Source organism: Ambystoma mexicanum, chromosome 1q, assembly GCF_040938575.1.
Source record: "Ambystoma mexicanum isolate Mex_15411 chromosome 1q, UKY_AmexF1_1, whole genome shotgun sequence".
Classification (NCBI taxonomy): domain Eukaryota; kingdom Metazoa; phylum Chordata; class Amphibia; order Caudata; family Ambystomatidae; genus Ambystoma; species Ambystoma mexicanum.
In genome coordinates, this window is record NC_090922.1 from 70,267,813 (window position 1) to 70,293,650 (window position 25,838).

The 25,838-nt window shown below is 45.8% G+C and overlaps 1 protein-coding gene across 2 annotated transcripts in view; it reads right to left on the minus strand.

Moving 5' to 3' along the window:
- CDH1 (cadherin 1) overlaps positions 1–23,116 on the minus strand; it is a 398,557-nt gene extending 375,441 nt beyond the window's left edge. For both annotated transcript variants that reach the window (XM_069635549.1, XM_069635548.1), the window contains exons 1-2: positions 22,595–23,116; positions 21,670–21,781 (exon numbers count right to left, since the gene is read on the minus strand). In XM_069635549.1, the coding sequence (XP_069491650.1) occupies positions 21,670–21,781; positions 22,595–22,657 (175 nt within the window). In that variant the 5' untranslated portion in view covers positions 22,658–23,116. The remainder of the gene's footprint in view (positions 1–21,669; positions 21,782–22,594) is intronic.
- Between the last annotated feature and the right edge of the window lie 2,722 nt (positions 23,117–25,838).

Sequence of the window (25,838 nt, forward strand, 5' to 3'; positions counted from 1 at the left end):
CCAAATCATCGACTTTAAATGCCAACTCGCTCTCTTTTTATTCCAGATCTTGCATCCATCCTTCCATTTTCATTTCTGTCAGGTCCACCGGCAATTTCAGTTTCTCCTGAACTTTTTCTACCATAGAGCTCCGAAAATCACTTCTGACTGTCCACTCTTCAGGGACCCGATTTCCTCCAAAAGCAATCGGATATCCACCTTCGTAGACCCTTCTTGGTGGGCGCCTAAGGTGGTTGACCCTTTCTCCATCGTTGTCACCTCAACCTTCAGGGTTCCTTCGTAAGGTGCTCAGTAACTCTGTAGTATAGGGGACCAACATGTGGCGTTTACCAGTGACAGAGGGACACATCACTCCCCCCCAGGCCCACATCGTCGACTCGAACCCCACCCAACTGTTCCAAGCCAAGAGACATTGTGGCTTGGTGCATTTCACTGCGTTGATGCATTCCATTGAGCCAGTTCGCCAACTCAAACCTGACTAAGCACTGGAAAGCACCCATCATCCAGAATTGACACTGTTGAGACCCTGAAAGATGACAACAGTCCATGCAAACCGTTCTTTCCCACTGGCCTTGTTCCATGGGCCATGGTGACAATTAGAGTTGAGACATTTGTGAACGTGTTCAACTTTTGTACAACACCATTTACCTGCATTCCCTTGTTCAATACTCAGAGTGCCCTTTTCTCACAAAGTCTGCTTTCTCTGTGCAGCTTACTACAACAGCCAGTTGCTTGTGTTTTTAATAATTGAATTTGTCTGTCCTTTTTGTTTAAAGTCTTATATTTATAGAACCTGGATTGTACGTTTGTTTTAGATGTTTCCATGCTGCTTGCACCGTCTTGAAAAGTAGAACCTGTCCTCAGCTGAGGCTACCTTAAAGAAGAAGCAAAGGGGTATACCATTCATGTTGTGCCTGCATCACCTTTAGGATTGAGGTCACTGATGTAGCATGTGGCTGGGGGCGGGGGGTAGTAGGCGTTTCTAAACTACTACTCATCCCTCTACTTCTGCTGGGCAGTAATCATTTCACCACACAGAGTGAGATTTTGATTAGACCAAGGCCCACTTTAATTCTGCAAGCATTGGCTAACGTAGTCCAGAGTTTCCATCATCACCGAAAGGCCCGTCAAGCAATTACTAGGTCATACTTCTTACCCAGGGATGTCATTGGAGGATCGCCAGGGGTTGCACTCGCAACCCCTGGGTTCCCCCTTGCTACCACAAAAAAAGTTGTTTTTTTCCCAATGGTAGCAAGTAGTGGCGCTTTGTTTCTGGAGTGACGGACTTTCTTGTTCAGGCCTCCCAAAAAAATAAATAAATAAATAATAATCAGGGGTTCCACAAGTGTAACAATTTGAGCAGTGACCCTTAATAAGAAAGGATATAATTTATCTTTCTGGAATTCTATACAATAATTGCTAGACTCATTAAAGGTTTATTTCCGGCACACTTCAGGGGTGAGTCACTGAATTAGTCTTAAAATTCACAATGCAGACAAAAACGTCCAAAAAGAATTTAGAGTAGGGTGAGCATCCATTTCGGCTTATGAAGTTGCAGTTATAGCAGGTTTTTTTCTGCCATTGTCTCGGTTACGATCACCACAAGACATTCCATCTCGGGGTCCTCTTTACTTGACAAAATCCTTGTGCATCAAAGCTTGTGTACAGTGTAGAAATATTTGACAATAGCACATAAATTGACCCTCGATTTCCTTGTGCCACACTTACTGCTGTGTCTACCTTTCCTATCTCCATGGCATGCTGTTCAGGATGTTTGTTTGCATGTATGAGGTAACGAGTACCCAGAGTACGGGAATGCTGTGCGAGTGCGCTGCTTTCCATGCACTACTCCAAATTCTTTAATGCACAATTATAGACCCATCCAATGGATTGTATTTTGCCAACCTCTGAAGCCTGAAAAGTAGATCCAGGCTTGACATGTGGCCAACTTTGCACCAGACTGGTAGATGAACTGGCCTGCTGTTAAATCTCAGTTACCAGTTTTGTGGTATCCACTAGAGTGTAATTTGCTTTCTGACTTTGAGGAGAGACTGCGGCACACAGAGAAGTGTGCTGCTGAAAAGGTAAGTGGGGAGGCGGGTAGGGGGATGCAGGGAACAGTAATCTATGTGATCACTGCGCCACACTGTAATGAAGTCGGCATTTTGAAAGTCGACATTATGGTTGGCACAGAGATCACATAGCTCCAAGAAACCCTAATGAGTCGTAAAGGAAGAAAATACAATGTAATCTAAAACAAGTGGATGATATGCTTTGATCTGCCCGACATTGCAGTGGGGGAAGGGACGATGGAACTGAGGGTACAGAACTCAGCAATATGACAACATTTGCCAAAGCAAGAGCAGGGGGTCCTAGGGAAATATGGCAGGGTTGAGAGTTCAGTGTTGCAAATCAGTTTTTAGGTAGATTGCTTACGAAGGATAAACTTCATCTTTTCTGTAAAAGCAAGGGTGGACATAAGTGTAGCAATAAGTGCTATAGACCGAACCTCGTTTTTTTAGAATATGATACAATGTCCTACACTGCAGTGGAGGGTTTAGTATAATCCATTAGCATTTTGCCCTCCCGAATGTTCCCCAAAACGCCACACCTCCCAGGACCCAATTTCCCAGCGCTAGTGTAGATGGGAAGAACAAATAGAAACCTACTTTTATCGAGTTTCCAAACTCAGGAATGTTTAAGCACACAAGGCTGATAAAGCGGTTAATTTTTAACAGACAAACCCTTGTACAACCAAAAACACAATTTGCAGACGAAGTATCAGAGTCCAAGCAGTGTACATCGTTAAACGCAAAGGTGTTGAAGTGAATGCTGGATCAGGGTGATCGGGCCCTACACACTGAGGAACCACATGAAGTGCAGTGTTGTTGATGTAAAATAATAAAAGGTTTTCTGGGTGTTCTCCAAGTGATCAATGGAGTAGGGCTTCCAATAAAGCATTGCGTTATGGAGACGAACTTGCGCGGTAATTGGGCCTCCAATTCTGCGTTTACTGGGATGGCTTTCATTTGTCTTTTGCGCCTCCCTCACGTGCGTCAATCAGTGCTTTGCTGCTACAGAGTATGTACACTCAGGGATTTACGTGGGCCGGGGCATCGCTTGGCTATCTCCAAAAGCGGCTCCCAAGCTGGGGTGCTCACAGGGCTTCCACAGTCCCCCCCCAATATCCAACATCCCCTGCATCAGGTGTAGTTTCTCTTGTGTATGCACCTTGAGTCAGAGTGCACCAGGAGACCTGAGCTAGTTGAAAAATAACCAGAAGGGAGCGATCGATGTACATGTTGTCAAAGGAATTAATTTACCTAGTGGAGCAAACACAATCTCTCCAGCTCTAGGGAAACAAGACGTCATCCTATACTCAAGCAGTACAGCCCAAGCTCTGCACCGCCAATGCAGAATGCACCCAAAACAGTAAACATGGTTTGTGTTACATACATTTTACCATTATGCTGAGTAACCAAGTCCAGTGTGCATTATGTGCTTAGAAGTTACATGCTTAAAATTACTTAAAACATTGGTCAGATCTAAAAATCTGTGGTCATTCTTATGTCAGTAAAATGCTCTTTGATTTTATGCAATGCAGCTAGGAACCCCATTGGTGCCATGTGTCCCTTCCCCTTTCTAAAAGACATTTTATTTAAACAATGTAGCAACTTACTCACCGATTGGCTTTTTAATTTTTTCATATAGTAGGGATTGATCTGCATACATCGATTTCTGAATCAAGCCCAATGTACATTTATTTACAATATGCAGACTAGATGCAAGCACGGCCGCCCCAGACCATGCAGAGTGACTCAAAATACATGTTTGCAGGAACTCTTATGTATTATTTGGGGCAAGGTATCCTTGACCAAACTGCACTCCTTTTAGGCCATGCTTTATTGTTAGAACCCCCCCTTTGACTTCTCATCCAACTTAAAGCATTGTGCAAATGTAAAACGTTTGTAAAGATACAAAGGAGTCAATTAAAAATGCCAGGAAGTAAGCACGTTTGTTTTTGTAGAAGGCAGTCAACACCTGGGCTGAGCACAGAAGCGCACTACTTAAAAACTGAAATACGCCAACGCTTTTGTAATGGCAGGTCCTCAGATTTGCAGCTCATTTCACCAACTCAATTCCAGTCAAATGTGGCGAATAATTGAAAATAAACAGGTCATATAGAATGTAGGCTAGAAATAATGCGGAGGGGTTTGGAAGAGGTCAGCTGGCAGGTTATGGTGGCATTCTTGGGCAATTGTACATCTGAACAATGAAATTAAGGCATACCTCCCACTACGGCACTTTGTCTGTGCCATATATTTAGTCAAAATTAGAAACCCTTTTCTTCAGTGTGTTCTAGATTCGCAAATACATGCGTACCATTATATTGAGAACGAACATGGCCAAATAGTCTGCGCTCAGCGAGGGTGCTCACTCAACTGGGTCTACACCCTGTTTTAGTTCGATGTACTTTACTAAACGAGAAAGGTCCTTTCAGGCACTAGTCTTGGACCCGCCCCCAAGGACATCCCAGCACTAAAACGATAGGCAATCCTGCAATGCTCCGGCATTGACAAAAACATCATTGATGGTACACCATTGACATGTATATAAAATACTCAATCTCTATTAAATCACTAACTAAAAATTGGTTCTCGTGTTTGAATCCACCTCAGAAAACAAAAATTGAGAGGTCAATCTTGGAAGAGCAAAACACAAGCCGATACTTGATAACATAATACCCATATTCCACTGATCTTTGCAATGTTGGAGTTTGTAACGTACAGCATAAACCAAGTCTGTTAATTACATTGGAAAATAGCATTGTTTATACGCTCACAGGCACCTTGTCAGTCACTTTCAGGTGAAGTGAATAAACTAGCTGACCGGGGGTGACAGAAGAAAGGCATCTGTCAGTGCATACTAGCCAGACCTCTCGCTTTTCAAACACAACATGATGCTGGGAGTCTATCGGCAACAGGGAGGTCTGCTAACCGGACCTCACTTTCATAAGGCTCCCTGCTGAGAACAATAGTGTAACTAGGCATCTCTACTGGGACTGTATGTAGACATCCCCAGCAGCTGCCTTGTAGTTTTGCAACATGGCAGGCACACAGTAACATATGCATTCCTGCAAACAGCCTGCTGGAAAACTAGGTTCCAACAGATAGGGGATGTCCACCCCTCCCCCCCTCCCCGCAAAACACTGGGTGGCAGATAAATGTGAACCATGTCTGGTTTGATATGGTAGTCTATGGGAATATCCAACTATACTGGCCAAATATGCTTTGATGCCATTTTATTGTGAACTTGGTTTCTAGTGACTCAGTCAGCCATCAGAGTTGTGCACCCCTATGTGAAGCCAAGTTTCACCCCAAAACAAACCACTTGGGTTCAGCCTCCGAAGCCCTTTTGTTGTCTCTGGCAGAGCTTGCCACCTTCCAAGAACAAGATCAACCTCCCCTGGAGTTTAACTGGGTTCTAGTGTTTCAAAGGCAAGCACTGCCAGAAAAATGGAGGTCACGCTAAAGTGGCAATTCTAGATCCCGATACATTGGGAGCACCTGACTCCATGCAGTTTGGACCAGTTTTAAAGCACCAAGTAGCCAGACTATGCCGCCGACCCACTCGAGAAGATAAGGTGCTCATAGTGGTCCAGTCCCTTTGGCCTGGGCCTTAGAGATATTTAATGTTCTACTCCATCCCGTTAAAGAGACATCCTTTGAACTTGAGCATTGCTGCAGTGAGCATTGCCAGTGCTCAGACCCATGGCGACCCCTTCTTTTATTCAAATGTTTGCATATTCTGTGTGTGCCTTTACATGGATGGGTAATTAGTTTTTGTATTTTTACTTTAATTAAAAAAACTCCCATTTTTTGTATAACATAGATTAAACCTTTCCATTATTTTGCGAACAGTGTACTATTGTTCGTAGTGCCATTTCATCTTCATGATTGAGATCACTGCTAGGAGTTTAGACACCTGCAGAGCCGTAGTCATTTCGTCACACGAGGACACCAAATCCTTCCTTTCATAAGAACAGCAAGGACACCAGGCAAAACTGTTCAGCAGGCAAGAGGTGGACACCATTGAAAACAAATGTCTTGAGTCTTAATCAGGCTAAAACAGAATTTATTCTACTAAAAACAGTCGGTTTAAGCCTGAGGTGGTCTTCAAACTGGGGGTGCTGATCCCCTGGGGGTTTGGGGGAGGTGGGGTCCAAGGATGTCATGAGGGGCCCAGACTCTAAAGGGATTAAGATTATTGATTTTAATATAAAAAAGGATTCTGGTGAGTGCTTTTAATGTAAAAGAAATATAAGCAATAGAAAATCTGCTTATATCTTAAAGATCCTGGGTCCTTCTTTACTCAGGGGGTGGGGTAGGGGGGCGTTCGGTATGAAAAAGTTTGAAAACCGCTGGTTTAAGGACAGACATTACCTCCATATATTCTCACATTCCCCGATAGCGAAAACATATCAGAACAGATAAGTCAAAATCAATGTGTAGGTTTCTCTGCACCACCAGGCCGATGTAATCACAGGTAAATTACATTTTGAAAATCCTCATAATACTGACTGATGCTACTCAGACAAATATGCCAGTTGCTATCTGAGGCAAATTATCACAGCTATAGCACACACAAGCATTGATGGAAAAAATAGATTATGTGAAGGTATAGGAAATGGCATGTAATCTATGGATGCTTTTTAAACAGCCAAACACACAGAATGACCAAAAACGCCTAGACGAGCCCGCATTACCCATGTTCTCTGAAAGCTGCACTGGCTCCCTGTAGCAGCCAGGGTTACATTTAATGCAATGACCTCGGTTTAAGAACCAGCCTATCTAAAAGGAGATGATCACTTGGTATACCCAGTCCATTCTGCGAAGATCATCTCATCCGCTGCTGGTAAAGGTCCTACGTTGGACTCTACAGATTCCAATGACCAGCACCTACTTCTTAGAAGAAACCTTACAACGTTTCGTTTTGAAAAACTGAGGGCCTTTTCCTACTAGTCTCCTTCCTCGATTCAAACGATGCAACTTCCTCCAATACTGTACAACGACTTCTTTTGTCCTGGTTTGCTCTGACTGTCACCAGAGGTCTTTGGTCGTTAGCACAATAGAAATCCTTACGATTCACTCATTCAAGATGACCTTCTCGTGCACACCTCCATTACAACTGAAGCTATAAATAAAAAGGAGCATTCTTAAGCCTAATCTGTACAGCTCCGATTCAATCTTTATGATAGAACCCCACCCATGGACATGTGCAGCTGGGCTACAGAGCTACACTGACATGGCAACCTTTTTTTGTACAGTAGCAGATGTGGGTGGCTTCCATCGAGGCCGACCCTGAAAAAACCTGCCTTAATTTGGCTCATGAGACGCAGTCTCTACAACGCTACAGGGAGATCCAAAAACACAATGTGGATAGGTTCTACAGTGATGCCAGGAACGCAGGTTCAGGGAACTGAACTGAGAAAGGCAACTAAATAGTTAAGTCCAACATCACCAGAGTGAACCCCCCTCTCCAACCTGGCAATCCCACCTACAGAACATGCCTTTCCTGGTGCATTCCGCGGCTATCTGAACTGCCATCTAAACTGTGTTGCCTTTGTATTGTGAAACAATATGAACAATCCCCAAGTTCAATTCACATTAGTCATATTTCAAAAATAATCAATTCACCAATAAAGGTAGAAAGTTGTGTTCATCCGGAAGAGAAGAGTTGGTATTTATATTTAAAAAAATAAAAAATAAGGGGAAAATAGCAGTTCGTAAAATGGTCATTTTGCCCAGATTATTATATCGGTTCGGAAACATACCATATCTAATTAGGCCCACCCCTTCTTCAAAAAGATGGATAGCACGATTTCAGAGTTTCTATGGGCTGGGGGTAGGAGTCGGGTATCCCTAAACACACTGAAGGAGACACCCATATGGAGGCCATTCCCTCCCGGATTTCGAATTATATTTCATAGCACCTCAGTTACAACATGCAGCCAAATGGGACGCGGAACAGACAGGCTTTTTACTGGGTAAGCATTATACCGGGTTGGAAACGTTATGGGGGAACACGGGGTCCAGACAACACGCATCACGGCGGTGATTCAGCAGGTTTGGAGGCGAGCATGTATTAAATTGAAGTTGGGGAGGGATAGCGACATACCACTAAGAGCAGATCCATAAATCGTGAAAATCCTGAATACTGGCTCGGACAGATGCACAAGCGTGAACCTCAACACACTAGGGGATGTATTCAAAAGGGGGAATCTGGATGCCATTCTCTGACTGGGAGCAAAGATTTCACATGCCAGAAGGGCAATTTCTTTTTTTTGTACGACGAAGTCCCTAGCCAAAAAGTGGGACTAGTGCTACACAACTAATCAGTTTATCAATGTTATGCAGACCGCATAGCCAGCACCCGAAGCTCAATAGGCTTGTTAAGGTATCCATACAATGAATCATTTTGATTGACCTACATTTTGTCCATAAATCTTTATGCCTACATCATGGATGCATACATTCCCCAGAAGTATCTTCCATTACAGCACAAACAATACACGCAGCCATGCTCTGCATGTTGGGGAGGACCCCTAAGCCAGCAATTTGGCCAGTTTTCTGTTCACCACATATGCCATACTGAAGAAACTGCAGGGTACCATGGACCTTTGCTTTAAAATACCCAGCAGCCAAACGTGCGGTGGAGGAAGTCACCTTGAAGAGATGTACAATAAGAGCATTTGACGGTGGGTATATGTGCTGAAAGACCTTTGGGCGTATAGAAGCATGGTCCAAGGGGCCTATAATGAATAAGGTGGACCATTTAATTGAAGGCAATCTACCTAGTCTCCGTACAGACTATCAGTAACCGAATAAGGTTTTCTAATTCACACACCACACATCTGTTTTGTCTGGCGACTGTCAGCGTAAACACCATGACAACTGCGTGACCAAGTGTTGAGAGTTAGGAATATACTCAGCGAGAGGTGAATTTGGTGGTTAGGTGGGCATAGGTTTCTTTACCCCTGCTCTGGCCATCAGCTGGTTAAGCGTGAAACAAACTGTCTACAAATAAGTGAAGTCTACATCATTTTATCAAACATAGCGGCTTAACCCTCAATGAGAAGAGAAGGAAAAAAAAAAAAAAAAAAAAGGAGAAATGGTGTACAGGTTTGTTTAGCTAACATCCCAAATACTTTCCAGGTAGTGTATATGGTCCACATTTCCATGTTTGATTTCTTGTAGAGGACCCTATAGCAGGGACTTCAGGTTTGCATGGCGTATAACCGCCTGTATTGCTCGTCCCAGAGTGCACGGACAGTCATTAATCACCAGTGCAATTACGGAGCCAATACTTTAAACGCAGGTAGACGCAATAACTTGCAACCACACATACACTCTTAGAAAATAATGAGCACTTATACAGCTATTTATTCAAAGCTTGGAAGCAACAAGTGATAACATAGAAATAAATCACAGAAGAAACAGAGTTAAAAAGAAAATACATCACCGTGGGCGTAACTGGATCCCTCATCTCGCCAGAAGCGGCTGGAAGACCCCAATGATAGCCAGGCTGAGAGCACAACAGCCCACAGGTATGCCGGACGAAAGCGTCCTCCCTCCGGCTGAGGTCTCACTTGACTGCTAAGGGGTTCCGCATATATGCACTCCTCAAAAAGGGGTGGCAATTCCTCGAACTTTCTGGCAACGCACTTGCGCATTGATGAGCAGCCGTTGGTTGCCAGCTGGGTCAACCGACAGTAACCTCAAGGAGCAAAGTGCTTCCCTCCTCTAAAAACAAGCACCACGGAAAACAGTCCTGTAACTCATAACAAGACATAACAAAGCTAGCTTTCCCAGCAGAAATGTCCTTGACTGCATACCAGGTTTGGAAAGCAAGTTTTCTTCAGCATCGTGAATCTAGCTCTCAGCAAAATGAGTACAGCTTTTCACTCCGGCATGAAGTAAATATCCATCATGGCTCTGAGTGCTCCCAGAATACACTGCGCACCAGCGCCATGTTTTAGCTCAAGCATAACACCGCCCGGTGTGGATATCCATGCTTGTCGTCAAACAACCAAACAGCGTATCGAACCTGTGTCACCCAAAAGTAGAGCTCCAGATCTGTGACAGCTAGGCCACCCCTCTTAGTAAGGGGGAAGTGTGATTCCTCAATTGGAAGCCTGTACAAGCAAAACCATAAAAACGGTGCAAGTGGCTGAATTGAATTAGATGCAGGGCGAAGGCAGATCGGAGTTTGAGGGGGAGGTGGCGGGGGTGGATGGCGAGTGAAGTTGGTTCGTTTAGGAATATGTAAAATAGCTTAAGCTAAGGAGATACATGCCATGAACGAGAGGGGCATGTGTCTCCATCCCTCCACTTTTTGCTCAAAGATCTCCTGGGTTCCGAGGTAGTTCGCTTTATACAAATAGTGAAACTGCTGTTCCCAGATGGCCTGTTTTCATTCAACCCTTTGGATACCAGCAACTGGGAAGCAGTCGTCTTGAGTGCCTGTTACCTTAAGGTCCCAAGGTCGGAGCGGGCGGGGCAGTCACCCTATGGCCCCAAATATGTAGGCCAAAAATCCCAAAATAGGAGTACGTATTAGGGTGCATGTATGTATTAAAGAGGTAGTCAAAGGGTTAGAAATGTTTGAGCAATTCCACACCGAGAATGTGGAATTAGTGCCCTCAGCCTCCCAAAACACACAGGAACAGCAAAGGTATCGCTGAGGAACAATTTCAGACCAATTTCCGAAGAAGCAGCGGCTTGTCTGAATGCTGCTCGAGGCACATTACTAATTCAAGTAACGATTCATGAATTGATAAAGAGGAGAAGGGTCAACAGCGCACTGTAAGAGTTTCTTTTGGTGTTTTTGATCGTGCCAAGTGACAACAACATGCAGCAACGCCATAGATAACACGTCTCCGACATCTGCAGCAAATAGAACTAGCATCAGTCCAGCAGGGCTTAGGCCCCAGAGAAGAGCATCTGCCCCCATCAATAGACAGGGTGTCCAGGTGCACTTGAGGATGCGTGCTTGGCCTCCATTGAGCAAGTTCACAATTGACTCTGGCCATTCCCACGTACCCTGTCAGTTTCGTTTTGGGGTGCAACTGGTGTTTAATGTATTCCTTGGGGTCGATGAACTGTTAGGAGACCTGCTCTTTACAAAACATGAAAGAGTGCCGGTCTGATGGTGCACATGTGCTAAAAGTCCAGGGAAGGATTTTGCTCCTCACAGATAGCAGTCTAACATTGCAAAGAATTCAACAAAGGTAGCAGGCACCCCTCTCTCGGAAGAACAAGGCACGATAACCTGTTTAGTGGTTAACCACATTGAGAGTTCGTAGCCATCTGCATTGCAAAGAGGCTAACCATTAAACATTTTAAGCAATGGTGTAAAGGGCACCCGTGTTGTCCTTGCAATGCAGTGAAGCACACACTACTCTGGTGCCTACTCAGTGACCCAAGACCTTTTGTATATTTCTCTGATGACTGGAATATTGGGGGTTTTGCAACATATAGGGGGGATTTTGTGTTTCGCCATTAACTACAGAAGGGAATAACGATTTGTAGGGTGTATATACATTTTCCTCCAGATAGGCCAAAATGTTCTGGGGTCTGCACAAAGTCATTTTCCTGACCCCCTCTCAAAGGATGGAGTGGAATCTGTGACCCAGGAAGTCCAGCCTACCAGGCCCGAGTTGACAGAGCCATGTTACTACCCCGAGGCGGTACAGAGTGGGAGTCGCAGAGATTCACCCTGCCCCACCTAGTCCAAGCCACCTCTCCAAGTATAATCACCATACATGAGAAAATATGTATTTTCGAAAGATATCTTTGTGCTTTTCTCAAAAGGACCACAGGCAATTTATGAGCTATGAGGAATGATCAAATTCCATGGTGACCCCTTTGGTTGTTAAAACATTGGAGCCTCTGGTTAAGTGAAATACCATGCAATGAATGTAAAAAGAACTGAGGAGATCATGACGAAGCTGCAGTCTCCCCTATGCCAGTAAGGACCCCAGGGAAGAGAGGAAAAAAATAAATAAATAAAAAGAAAGGCATGGCAGGACCAGAGCCCACGAGCCAAGAATTAAATAGCATGAGGAAACCACTGCAAGTTCCCATGTGTCTGTAGGGAACCCAGTAGGAAACAAATTGCAGCGAGAAAAAACGTGTGGAAGCTGGTAAAACCACCATGAAAACCGCAAGCTAAAAGAGCAGAGCCGTGCAAGAAAGACGGGTCCTCTGCCTGGATCCAAGAAAGCTGTCAAGAACAATAAAGCCTTGGGGTGCCACAAACAGTGCATCAACTGTGACACAAGAGACTGAGGAGGCAAAGAGCTCCACACAAAGGAAAGTACAGCAGCACAAATCCAAAGCCATATGAGGTTTGGCGAACATAGGGAAGGTCTTCATTAAAGCCACAGGAAGTTAGGGCAAGAGGTAAAGCAGTCAGCAAGGAGTGAAGAAGCCATAGGGACAGAATGTACACCAGCAGACACCTGGCAAGAAGAGGCTGTCAGCTTCTGGTGGGACTATACAGCTAGAACTACTAAAGGAGTGGGGAATGGAGGCAGCTGGGCAATCTGGGAAGGATGCCCAAGCTGTGGGCCTAAAAAGCTGGACAGCCCGAAATACTTGTAAATCATGGGGCTACTGAACAGTGAGCCGGGCAGGGTCGGAGTGGCCCCTCGGCCCGTGGCCGGGCCGAAATCGTTCATGCGGAGTGGGGGCCGGTTTCAGGCCATGCCTGGGCCGGTTTGGAAGAAAAAAAAATAATCCATGTTTTCTTCTTTCAACTCAGCCTTTCATCCTTCTTAGGTTCATAAATGAGTACCAACACAGGTTGGGCGATATTGTATGCATATTTGTTCTATAAAAAAAAAAAAAAAAAAAAAAAAAAAAAAAAAAAAGGAGCGTACGCGTAAGTGCTATACAATAACATTATCATGGCCTTGGACGTCTGCCTGGAGTCAGAGTAATTTAGTGTACTTAAATGCTATTTGATGCCACTTCCTGTTTTGTCAAGAGGTGAAAGGTCATGTTTCATCGCTTCCCGGGATGTCGCTTTGGGCTGGGGTCAAATGCCATCACTTCTGGTGATGTCAGAAGTCAAGGGTCGCGAGGGGTGGGCCACTTGGGTGACCGGGCCTATTACATTGTCCCAGTCAGACCCTGGAGCCGGGCAATATATCCCTGAACTGTGGGTTGGGCATTATATGACTCAAGAGTAACCTGGGCCCTATAATACTTACAGCAGGAAGAAGCAACCCAATCCCAGTCTTCCTGGCAGAATTATACACAGTGAGCTTGGCATCATCTCGTTGCAACTGACTAGATCAAAACGGTCAGCTGACGGCCAGATCCCGGATAGTGTATTTAGAGCAGAGAACCATGACACCTTATAGCTTGGCCCATCCTAATGGGTTTTCCTCAAGTCATTCCAAGACAGGAACACCCTTTTTAGTTGTAGATAAACCCAAAGGTTTTCCTCCCAATCTCATCCTGACAACACAGAATAGTGATGACATTGTACTCTTGGGTCACTTGTTCTGCTAGTCTGCCAAAGAAATCAAAACTGTCCGTCTTCTACTTTCAAAAAAACGATGGCAAACAGCGCAGTGCTTCGCAACCTCCGATCACCATGAACCAAGAGGAGGATGCTCTGCCCAGCCACCGCTCCACCAGTACCTGGAATTACAGCCTCGCAAATACCGTTTAAATATACCTCTACGCATTTAAAGTGGGAAGCTCTTTCTCAGTAGCTAACAGCAAAAGACACAGCAGTGAGTTTTCACCGAGTGACTTGTCTGTACCAAGTCCCATATCTTGCTAACGTTTCGGTAACAAGAGCGAATTACGGGATTCTGCATCTGAAAGCCAACTCCCCGCTGCAGTTAGCTACCCAAATACGGCACATTTTTAAACCGAGACACAAACTAACAGCACATGCTTTTTTATATTTTTTAATCTCTGGTTTATTCCCATGATGTTTGTTTTGGAGGGGTATTTCTGGTAGCACAGAACTGGTGGATCCCACCCAACATTCCATTCATTCACTGTGTGGGGCAGAATTCTGGGTAGACACGCTTCTTCGGGTTGTACAAAATAATTGCCGCCTTTTTTTGCCCTAGGCGTGCAGGTGTTCAGCCTATTCAGAGGCCGAAATGTTTTGTGCCTCAGAAATTGACAATTTCCCTTTGATAGAATTGTCTTTATTGACACTAGTGGCGATATACAGATAAAATTGGGGGGGCGGGACTCCGAACATCTCTCGCCACACAAGACTTCGCCAATCAGGCAGCACTGACTTGCGTGGGGTGCATGCATGGGCAAGGTATGACAGGTCTTTCCGTCTGGTGCTCTATGACGTCAATCATACATCGCAGGCCAATCGCATTGCAGAATGGCTGCATGGAGATCATAAAAGTTGTTTAAAAATAATAATTTATATAGCCCTACGAACCCTCAGGTATCTGAGCGCTGCTTACCCACGTGTGTGGTGCTCATTTATCGACCTCGGAAGGATGAAAGGCTGAGTGTGGCCCCCGCCGGGATTGGGATTTGAACCTGCGTTAGCAGGGTCTGCACAGACGTCAAAGCAAGCGCTCTACTCGCTGTGCGGCAATCTACAATCCACTTGACCGGCAATCTAATAGCATTAGAGTTCTTCAAATTGCTGCCAGCATAAATCTTAAGGCAGCAGCAGTCACAGGAGCAACCGGTTTGTTGCTATGGCAAAAATGGCTGCACGTGTGCTTTAATAAAAACATGTATTAGAAAAAAATGCTATAAAATACCGGTTGCAAATTATCTTTTTATATGGGAAAACATAAATGTGAGGAAAAAAAGGGCAAAAAAGAAATATGGATTAATACAGACAGAAAAATAAATACCATAAAACCGGCAGCCTTAGGTATGGGTTACTGCTCTCGACATGCTACAGGCAGTAGTAACAGCCTCAGCGTCAAAGGCGAAGAACACAATTGGCCAGGCACTGCTCCAACACTACAGCTCCCATCCGTTATAAACACTCATGCACACGCTTGAGCCAGGGTGCCATGAAAAAGTATAGCAGCGCCGGAAGAGCTGCATAGACGCACACAAAAGACTTTGCTCAACGCAAACTGCAAAAGCTTATCTTCCAATCCACCCGAGAGAACTGCAAAACGGGAAATGCTAAGCTCAGCGGTGCACTGGCCTACAGAGAGCTCAGGAGATACGGTGGGTCTCTGCACCATGGGCCTGTGGGCACTTACTGGCTTTTTGCTCCTCTTACACTCTCTCCCATGCATCCTACCATCTTCCTTCCTTCTCTCTTGCAATACGCGTACCCCACATCGCTTGGAAGCAAATAATGTGTTACACCTCTTCCTCACTTAAATCTAATCATTATAGGTCTGTGTTATTATTTAATCCATATACAGGACCATGGGTGCTTTACAATTCAATGTTTAGATCCACTTCTGCCACATTTTATTGTGGAAAAACCTCCCAATCTCTAGTTCGAGGGGTTGGGCTTGTTCGCACAGTGTAATAAAAGGCCCTTTTGAAATACATTTCCAGGGCTATTTTTGTTTCCCTACCCACCTTTGGCGGAGCTTCGCAAAGTCGTTTGACGCCCAATCAACGAAATGGCCTGACCCGTTGTGTTTAAAGGAAATCTCAAAAATGCTGAAGGTCAAAAAAGCAACCCGTTTCTACAACATGTTGGGATAAAGCAACAAACACGTAGATTTAAGGGATAGCTCAGTCGCCCATATCAGCTAATCATTGAGGGCAAAACGACCGAGGACCATGTTTAGAGAAATTCTGCCAATGCATAATTTTAAACCGCATTGGCCCAGTAAGAGTTGTTAAAATTAGTAGCTACAATTTACAAAACGGTGTTCAAAGTGGATCAAAAACTCACTTCCTGTAAATTCAGCCCTTCGAATATTGCCCTCCTGTAAAAGGACATTCCGAAAAGTTTGCAGAATTTCCCAAAATGCCCCCCCCCTCAACCCCACCCAAAAAAATAAATAAAACAACCACCTGAATAATAAGCCCAAAACTGGATCTGGTGCAACAAGTAACCAAAACCGCCGAACTTCAGCTGGTTTGGTTACTCCCTAAATTGGTGGTAGATCATGGTCCCCACTGCCAAGTCACCCAAACCCTCCAGCTCTCCACTGGCACCCTGCCACGGCCAGGAGTAATGCAGAACTGTGTACGCCTTTCATCAAGTCTGTCCACACAGTAAGCACCAATTACCTCAGCCTTCTGACGATTAATGTCCTGCCCTCTTCCTCGGATAACAGTCTCAACAACCCATTTGGAGCGCCACAAAAATGGCAGGCATTGCGCTATACATGATCACCTAACATTAGACCTCAGATGAATATTCCACCCCTTCAACAGGGGAGGGAATTTGAAAAATGCCCACTACTTTTGTGAAAGCCTTCAATCGTAGTGCAGGTAATATACGGGGAGGGGAAAACACGCCATGGAAATGTGTAGAAACAACAACAAAAAATCCTTCCTTTTCTCTAAAGTCCCACCGGACTCCTTGGTAGCCCACCGCTGGCTAAATTTTTCCACCTACTCATTGTCTAGGCCTACAGCAGAAAACCCAGGCAACCTTACTGTACATACTGCACCCTACAAATCCACTGGCCATTCACAATAAAAAGTACAGACATGCACGTGGCCTTCCTTCCAGGTTCCAAGGATGTGGCAGCACTCGCCATATCAAATTCTGGAACTAGGCAGTTGTGGAATTGGGCCAGTCTTACCGTCCCACAGCTGCCCCCCTTGCATGGGCACTTGAAACTCTCGGCCTGTCATCCGCACTGGAAGAGGATACCTCATCCTCTCCTCTTCCAGTAGTGTTGTTCCACATCTTGCACAACCACAGTTTTGGCAGGTACAGCCAGCCCAGAGGCCCATCCACCACATGAGCCTGTACGGCCGCGGGAACTGTCCCAACACACAAGCAACCCCTTGTGCGAGGGCCACGGTATCACCTGAAGTTTGTGGTTGGTGTTCGGCTTGTCCAATTATGAGAGAGAAAGAAAAAAAATGCGTCTAATGCCTCCTTCCAGGCAAATGCCTAGTGCTCCCCACTACACTTGTTGGACCTTCGGCGTCTGGGCAGGTGGTGGGGTGGGCACGCCCACCATTGATGCCAGATGTGGAGGGCTGCCGGTACCTCCAACATGGAGTAGAGGCCTCTCCGGAATCCCATGCAAACATACACAGAAGACTGGAGCTCGTTATCTAGAGCGCAACCATCACCAGTCTGCTCCACACGTTCTCCTTTCTCTCCTCTGATGCCTTGGCGTATGTCGTTACACAACTGTGTCCGTACGCATGTCACCACAGGTGGGAACCGACTAATATGCAAATAGGGACTTCTCCGAATGACACAGTCAGCTAATAATCGATTATATATCCCTCAATCCCACAGAGTGTAGACCGTCTCAGATGAGGTTGTTGGACCTTGCTCTCTCTCAGTCCAGTGGCACACTTTCACAATCTACATAAAAGTGTCAGTGTGCACAGGAGCCATATGTGTCTCCATAGCAAGGACTCCACAGCACACATGCAAATCTGTCTGAAGGGTTGTTGTTCAGGACCCTCACAGGTCAAAAAATGTAAAATGTATGGTGGGGTCTTTGCACAGGAGGGGAGAACATTTTAGAGAAACTCTAAATCAATTATTTGACCACAGCCCATTTTTATTTAGGGCAGAAAAAAATTTGGCAGAGTAAACTCACCAAATTGCTATTATTCGTTATGTCTATTCTTTGATGGGCAGAGTGCTCGATTATCCATCAACATTGGGAACCCAATGGCAGCAGATAATCATGGTTAAAGGAACTTGGCTGCCCGAGGCCAGATAAAGCAAAAAAAGCCAAGTAACCAAGCTTCCTGGCCTATTCACTCTAATCTGGCATTGCCTCAAGTGGAACAGCTACTAATACTAGCAACAGAGCTGCTGTTTAATACAGCTTTTACTCTAAATGGCTTGAAGGTCTAAAGTGTGCAAGGAAGATGATGAATGAAAAACCATTAGTTATCAATATGTCTGGCACTGTCTCGAAAAAATAATTTAAAAAAAATACATGATTTTGCCAAATGTTGTGCTAGTACTGTATCTTTACAAGAACTGCAGCTCATCAACACAACCCTAGTCCGTGCCAGTTCCTTCCATTCAATTTACACAAGTTGGCAGTTCTGTGTACCCTAATTTATCTACTGAACAGAAGTCTTACTGTAACAAAACCAAGCTCTTCCTCAAAAGGGAAAACAAAGAAAAAAAATTCTAAATATAAACTGAAGTTACCCTCCAAAACAGCTAAGCTTTGCATTCTGTACAGGGGAACGCACTCAATAGCACATAGCTCTCCCGAAAGACGAGGAGATGGGTCACCGTGGGTTAGCTTAAAGTCTTGGGAACTATGCATATATTTTATTAAAAACACACACACCAGGTAAGGAGCAACCCCAACCGAGAAGGTGTGGTCCAGTGGTAGAAAACGAGGACCAGTGTGGTGATCCTGGCTTTCCTTCTGGGCTCCACGCTCAGACTGGTGTATAGGGCAATGCTGATACAAACACGCGAGTGTGGGCCCGTTTTTTTTTTTTTTTTTGGTGAAAGTGGGCCTGTTTGATGAGGTATTTCACCATGCGGCTAGTCGTTTTCACCATTGTTACTTCATACATTTTCTTTGAAAAGCACAATTTGCATCACATGTTATCAAAAAACTCCCCCTTGGGTACTACTCACAGTCTGTCACAAAAGTAATTATTTTACATGACATGATGGGTTATAACGCGCGTAATGACCAGAGGTTTCTAAGCGAGGAACTGGGGATCGAACCTGTATTGCTCCGTGTCGTTTTGCTTCGAAGGCGAGCACGTTGCCCCCCGAGCTATCCTCGAGCTCCATTTGCCATATACAACTGTGGGCCACTTTTTCGTTGGTGCCCGAAAATTTTTTACGCCCCACTTAGACCCAGCTGGGCTCCATGTGATCCTCCCAGTGGCCTTGAGTAAGCCACTATGCAGTGAACTCGGTATTCACTACGGCAGACTTGCCCACTAAGAAGACAACAGTAGCACGATAAGCCTCAGCAGAAGAGAGGGTGTTGCGTGCGCTTGAGGACAGATGTGGAACCGGTCTGTTGCGGAAAGTGGTGAAAAAACAAACCGCACAGAGACACACCCTCGCATGCAGGCAGAGCTAGTTAAAACATGCCCTGCCTCAAAGCTTGGTATTGCTTCACACAGACCATAGAAGGAAAACCCTTGTTCCGGTTGCCAGCATTATTAACTCTTTACAAACACTGATAGTGCAATATGTTTTTGCAAAGTTCTCATCAATTTTCCCAATACAGTCTCACAGGTTGTACCATTCCCTTGGCAGGGGTACAGTGGTCGAAACCAGTGCAAGTTGCTGACCGGACTGCTGCAAGTCCATGGAGTGAAAACTTACACAAGTTTGATAGCTTGCCTGCTGCAACCACAAAACACAGCAGCCTGATTCATTTGTACAGACACTTGGCAATACTGGCTATCCATTCAAGTTCCTCTAGAAGCCAAAGCGGATTGCATAGTGCACAGATGTGTACAGGAGAAGCTGCAATCTTTAGGGATGGAGGCGAAGGTAAAAATGTGCATTCCGCATCCTATGTGCAAATCAGAGATCTTGCCATCTCGCCCCAACATCCAGTGAATACATTTCAACTTTCTTCTAAATCAGGCCATTCACTAAGTCCTATATCTATGGCAGTCCCGTCGTAAACCAGCAACAACTGCCTTTGCTTAAGATGGGTCTAAAAACTCAGTTGGAGTCTTGCTCCCAACCTCCATCTGTTCCTTGAATTAGAGAAAGCGTCTGGGGTCCATCCAGTTGTAGTCTCCTGAACAACAGTAAAGTTGGAGCAGAAGACCATCCGCGTGTACATCCCAAGCATGCAGGAGACAGGCAGCGTGTACATGCTTTGGAAGACCGATCAGCCAGCACATAACCAAAGGGGTTTTTAAGGAAGCAACACACACAAACGCGCTTCCTGCACACTTGCACTCAGTCAAGAGTCAAGGGGTCCGCGTGGTTAGAACAGCAGCACATACCTAGGCAAAATTAACCACAATGCTTTGCTGGAAAGGGTGAAAAAACGACGAAGGGCAACAGTTTAAGACAGTAGTGTAAAAGGTTACAGCCTACATTTTTTTTTAAGTCTAAAATGGATTGTACTCTAGATTCTTGACAGCTATGTTGTTTGTGCGCTAAACCCATTACCGGATCAAACCAAAAGTTGCAGGTGGTTAACACTCAGAGTGAGGGTGACCAGAGTAGTTGCAGGCGGATCTTTCAGATGAAAGAGCCAGGGAGCGCAATTTAGGAAAAGAGGTGTTATCACTGGACAGCTTCGGAATAGATTGGTTGACATTTACTAAATAACAGTTCAGGGTTTTTTTTCTAGAATGCTAGCTGGACATATTGTTGTAGAGCAAAGTTCTGGCACTTTGGGTGTTGAAGCCTAGGTTAAGTAGCTGCTGGAAAAGACTGGCCAAATTAAAGGACGGGCATCTGCCCGAGCTCTGGCAGCACGAATATTTCAAGCAGAAGGAGATGTGATCCAAAACGTCAGACCAAGGGATTAAAGCAGAACCCATTCCATTCTGGTCGTTTGTGGTGGTGGCAGGCCCCCATCGATTTGGTGCGGCTTGCCAATTCATTCTGATCTAAAATGTCTAGGGAGAGGTATTCACAACGCCCAGTGGTTCATAAAATAACCAACAAGATTTGGTTAACTCAGGTTTCCCACTACTTGGTAACTTGGGTGCCCAACCAATGTTGGGTAATAGTTTTATTGGTACGGGTGTGTAGGTACCATTAAGGGGAAGGCAAATATAATAGGGCAGCCAGATGTGCCAGTTTTGCCATCCTGGAATTAGGCCCCCACCCGTTCCCTAGAGTTTTATATTGAACAACCCCATCACGGCTTTAGGAAAGGGTGGGGGGGGGGGGTGTCCTCTGCAGAGATGCAACGAATCAAGGTGAATTTTTATAGAAGAATAACAGTTCCCTAATTTACAATAATCACTATTGTCACATCACTGCCACCCCAGGGGAGGCTCGAACCCCCAATCTTTCTGTACCCAACTTCCCAGCCACATGCCTTTACTTATTGCACAACAGAGACTGGACAAGATACACAAATTGCAAATACTGTACCAGCAACAATCAAAGCAAAAGCTCTTTTGTTTTTAACATGATTAGTGGTACAGCCGAATCTGCAATTTAAATATAGAAGTGCTGGAAATCGAATTTAACTTAATGTGCGATCGTACCGAGTGCCAGGATAGAGTGGGTGGCTACGCCCTGGCAGCACTAGGCCTACTTATGTTTCTGGACAGACCCGTTTTTTAATGTTCAAAATCCGGTCAGCCTAAAGTACATGGGCGTGGGGGGGGGGGGGGGGGGAGGGCAGACAAGTACCCTTTAACCAATACCCTCCCCACGACCTGGAAACAGTTCATTCAACATTCTGAACTGAGATGTCCATTTGTCTCAGAATTACTTTTTAAGCATCACACAGGTCAAAATGCATTCCTTACTGCCCATTTCTGGTTTAACATTGTTGCAATTCCTCCTTACCTTTACCCAGAACTGTTCCCTCTGCCAGCTCCCTCTTGTTCACCGAGAAAGTGTATTTCTCAGGCTTGAACCCCGATCTGCACAGCTTTCCTTCTCCAGATCCACTTACAGCCTAACGTGGAAAAGAAATCCACAAGAACTGATTAGCAAATTTACACCAGAGGAAACATGCCCTCAAGTGCACGTAGCCCCACCAATAGATCAATCATGTGACAGTAAATTCGCTGATAGCCTCAGTAGTGGACTATGAAACTCTTCATCAAAAGGACGAAACGACCAACAGGACACAAGCCCATTGTAGAATAGAGTAGTCAAGAAATTATCCCAACTAATGGCAACACAACGTTGACATTATATACCACTCAAAACACTACATGTATGATTACAAATGGACACCTTTCGCTCCCTGCCCCAGACGGCCATCTGTAGCCTCGAATACATGTGGCGAAATGGGACAGGTCCAGGATCGGTGAAGGGACACGTTCTCTGACGGCGATTTTCAAGGGAAAATACTGAGCTTTCTGAAAACTTGTATCGCTTCTGTAACCCACCCCACAACGTACACATACATTTCGGTTGAGTAGTTCAGTAGTGGGGGGGGGGGGGGGGGGGAAGTGTCATTTTTCGTTACAGAGGGATTCTTCCTGCAGGGGCAACGCGTTTGTCTTGAAAGCAAGACAACGCCGCGCAACACAAATGCCGATTTGAATCCCGATCTTGCGCTTAGAAACCACTCGCTGGTGTTAAGCGCGTTATAAATGAAAAAAACAACAAAAAAAAACAAAAAAAACACGATCGATAAAAAGTTACAACACAATTTTGCAACAGCGAGTGCTGAATGGGATCTGTAAAGTGGACTGATACTCAATACATCCAAACAAGGCCCATGCGCTTTACATTTTAAAATACAACACACAGCTGTTACCTGAAGCAAGAGGACAAGGAGGACCCCACACCCCCCGAGGAGGGGCAGGTGCAGTCTGCCCATGGGTGTTGCCCGAAGAGCGCCTGGTTCAGAGTCCTCGATGCGCTGTATGTAAATCAGTCCCGATTTAAAGGTGGTTTAAGGTGTGCGCTGAATCCAAAGGTTTCAGGGTCCGGTGTCCTATATGCTGAGGTGAAAGGCTCACGTGTCCAGCCCTCTGCCGTGTTGTGTCCAGAATACTAGTACACAGCCGCCCCAAGTAAGCAGAAGTCCCAAGTTTGGGTGCCTCTGACTTGTGCTGGATACAGAGGTCCCGGGCGGCGTGCCCTTTGAACTCCGGAACGAAATCTGTCTCTCGCCCCGCGAGGTAAAGTGTCGGTACCTGGGTAGTTTCTGGGTTTCCGGGTAAACAGAGCGGCGTTGGCCGTGCTTCTGGGATTAGCTACCTTGCTCGCTCGCCGGAGGCTCCAGACCCGCTGTCGCCTCTCCGCTGGTCGCCTCTCCGCTGGTCGCCGCTACTGTGCCTGGCCCCGCCCTGCCCTCGCTCCCTACCTACCTACCTGACTGACTGACGCGCGCCCAGGTGCAAGGGTCCGCCCTCGGTTACGTGCTGCTACCGAAAGGTGAGCCGCTCCCGCCAATGAGGGGGGGAGGGGAGAGGGCGATACAGCACAGGGGCCTGCTCTGACTGGCATACAGGGCAATGCCCGAGCCGAAAACGCACAATGCTAGTGTGGGCCAGTTTTTGGGGTCAAACTGGTCCACTTTTTCGGCCAATGTGGGCCAGTTAGATACGTTACTTCACCGTGTGGCTGGTAGTTTTGACCAGTGTTACTGAATAGTATTTGAAATGCACAATTCGCATCACATTTTTATCAAAAACCTCCCCATGGTACTAGCCAGTCACAAAAGGAATGAATTGCAATTTGCAACTGTGGGCCACTTTTTCATTGGTGCTCGAAACAATGTTATGCCCCAATCCGACCTTGCCTCCTGCCCATCAAGTCGGGGGCTGTGGCTGCTATTAAATGAAATGATATTTTATTTATATCGCGCTCATACACAGGTGTTTCAGAGCGGGAACAGGCACATGGAGGGGAACAGTGGAGAACAAAAACAATGATCTTACTAGGCCCAGTGGCATAAAGAGCACGCACGTGCATGGGAAAAGGGGGAAAGTGCATGGAATGGGGAGATGTGGAAAGTGTGGAGCAGAGGAGAGAACAGAATAAATATTAATAAGTAAAGGAAATAAATAAAAAAGGGACAAACAGTGGTAGTGCAGCGCAGGGTCGGACTGGGACAAGAAATAGGCCCAGTCACCCAAAAAAAAGTGGCCCACACCTCGCCTAAAAAAAGTGGGCCGCCCCACGACTATTGACCTCTAATGACATCACCGGAAGTGATGTCATTTGACTTCACCCCAAAGTGACATCCCAGGAAGTGATGAAACACAACCTTTCACCCCTTGACAAAACAGGAAGTGGCATCAAATAGCAATGTTCCTAAGTACACTAAATTACTGTGAATCCAAGCAGATGTCCAAGGCCAAATGATAATATGTTATTGTATAGCACTTACGTTTAAGCTCTTTTTTATAGAACAAATATGCATACAATATCACCCAACCTGTTTTGGTACTCATTTATCGACCTAAGAAGGATGAAAGGCTTTTTGAAAGAAAAAATAAAATGGAAAAAATAAGTATTTTCTTTTCATTTTTTGTTCTTCCAAAACGTCCCAGGCATGCCCATAAACTGGCCCCCACCCCCCAGCGACGATTTTAGCCCGGCCACGGGCCGAAAGGTCGAGGGACCAATCCGATCCTGGTGCAGCCAGCAAGTGGCAAGTGCTAGGTTAGTCAGATAGGGTATATCTGATAAGTGCAGAAGACAAGTGGGTGGGGGGCTGTATCAGTACAGATACAGACCCCAGTGCAAGTGGTGGCTTGTAGGCAGTCCAGGAGGGTGGCAGGGTGAGCAGGTTACTGGGCTCGAAGGACAGAGGGTGGCCAGGTGCATGGTGCCGAGAGAGAGAACAGATCAGCAGGAGAGAAGAGGGGAAAAGGCAAAGTCGAAGAGGAAGGTCTTGAGGTGCTTCCGGAAACAGAGATGGTTCTCCTCAAGTTTCAAAATGGCAGGGAGGCTGTTCCAAAAGGAGGCCCCAGCCCAAGACAGAGATCTACCGCAGCACGTTTCTTTGACAAATGACTGACCCTGATGGAATTAGAAGTAGAGGAGCGAAGGCCTCAAGAGGGGAGGTATTTACGGAGGGCTGTCATGAATCACCGATTCCGCCCCTTCTGGGCAACTTGGTCCCTCAAACACTGTAGTATTGCATCTATGTGTACATTCAACGTGGCCGACTCCGTGGGGAAACACACGGTCTAGTTTCCTAGTACTGCCTGTTGCTTCCTTGAAAAGAGACACGCACCCGCGGCTCAGTGCATCTCAACGCTAAGCTTGTCCGTGCTCTGCGTTCCGGCAAGTTGTTTTCCTGGTTCCTTTCCCTGGTCCCGCTATCCCTAATCCTTTGGGTTCGTATGAGGTTAATTCCTTTCCCTTCCTTCCTGGTGTATTTGAGCCGTGCCGCTCTTCGCTATCTCTGCTTTCGCGGAGCCGTGCAAGCAGCTTCTGAACTTCCTGGACTCTTTGTTTCCCTCCTGGTTTGCTACCCTGCCCTTCCTGGAATCCTTCCTGGAACACTGAACGCCCCGGGCCATCATATCCTTCCTCGGCAGGAGCCTGGGATCACATCTACACATTACCAGCCTACAGACTTGCGTCGGAGGAGACACGCCCATTCCTGTACAAGACCCGAACTTCCATAAAGAAGGAGAAACCTGCGAACACAAGAAAGAAAACGTCAAGAAACAAACAGGTGAGCCAAGAGTCTGAGGACTCAGAGTGTGACAGTTTGAGACGCCCCCGCAATCTAACATTGAACCCAACATGGAGACTGCTCTACAGGACCTCATGAGAGTAATTCAGGAGTTATCAACAGAGGTCCAAAACCTCAAGGCTGAGAATGCAGCTTTAAAATAACTCGTTCTGTCCAGGGACTCGGCATACCAGGGGAGTGCATCAGTAGGAGGCATTGTGGACAAATATGATGGAACCCCTAAGGCATTGCACTCTTTCCTTGATTCATGCCTGGTACACTTCACATTTAAACCCTACTATTTTTCCACGCCCAGAGCTAAGGTGGGCTTCGTGATCTCCCAACTTTCCGGGAATGCACTAGC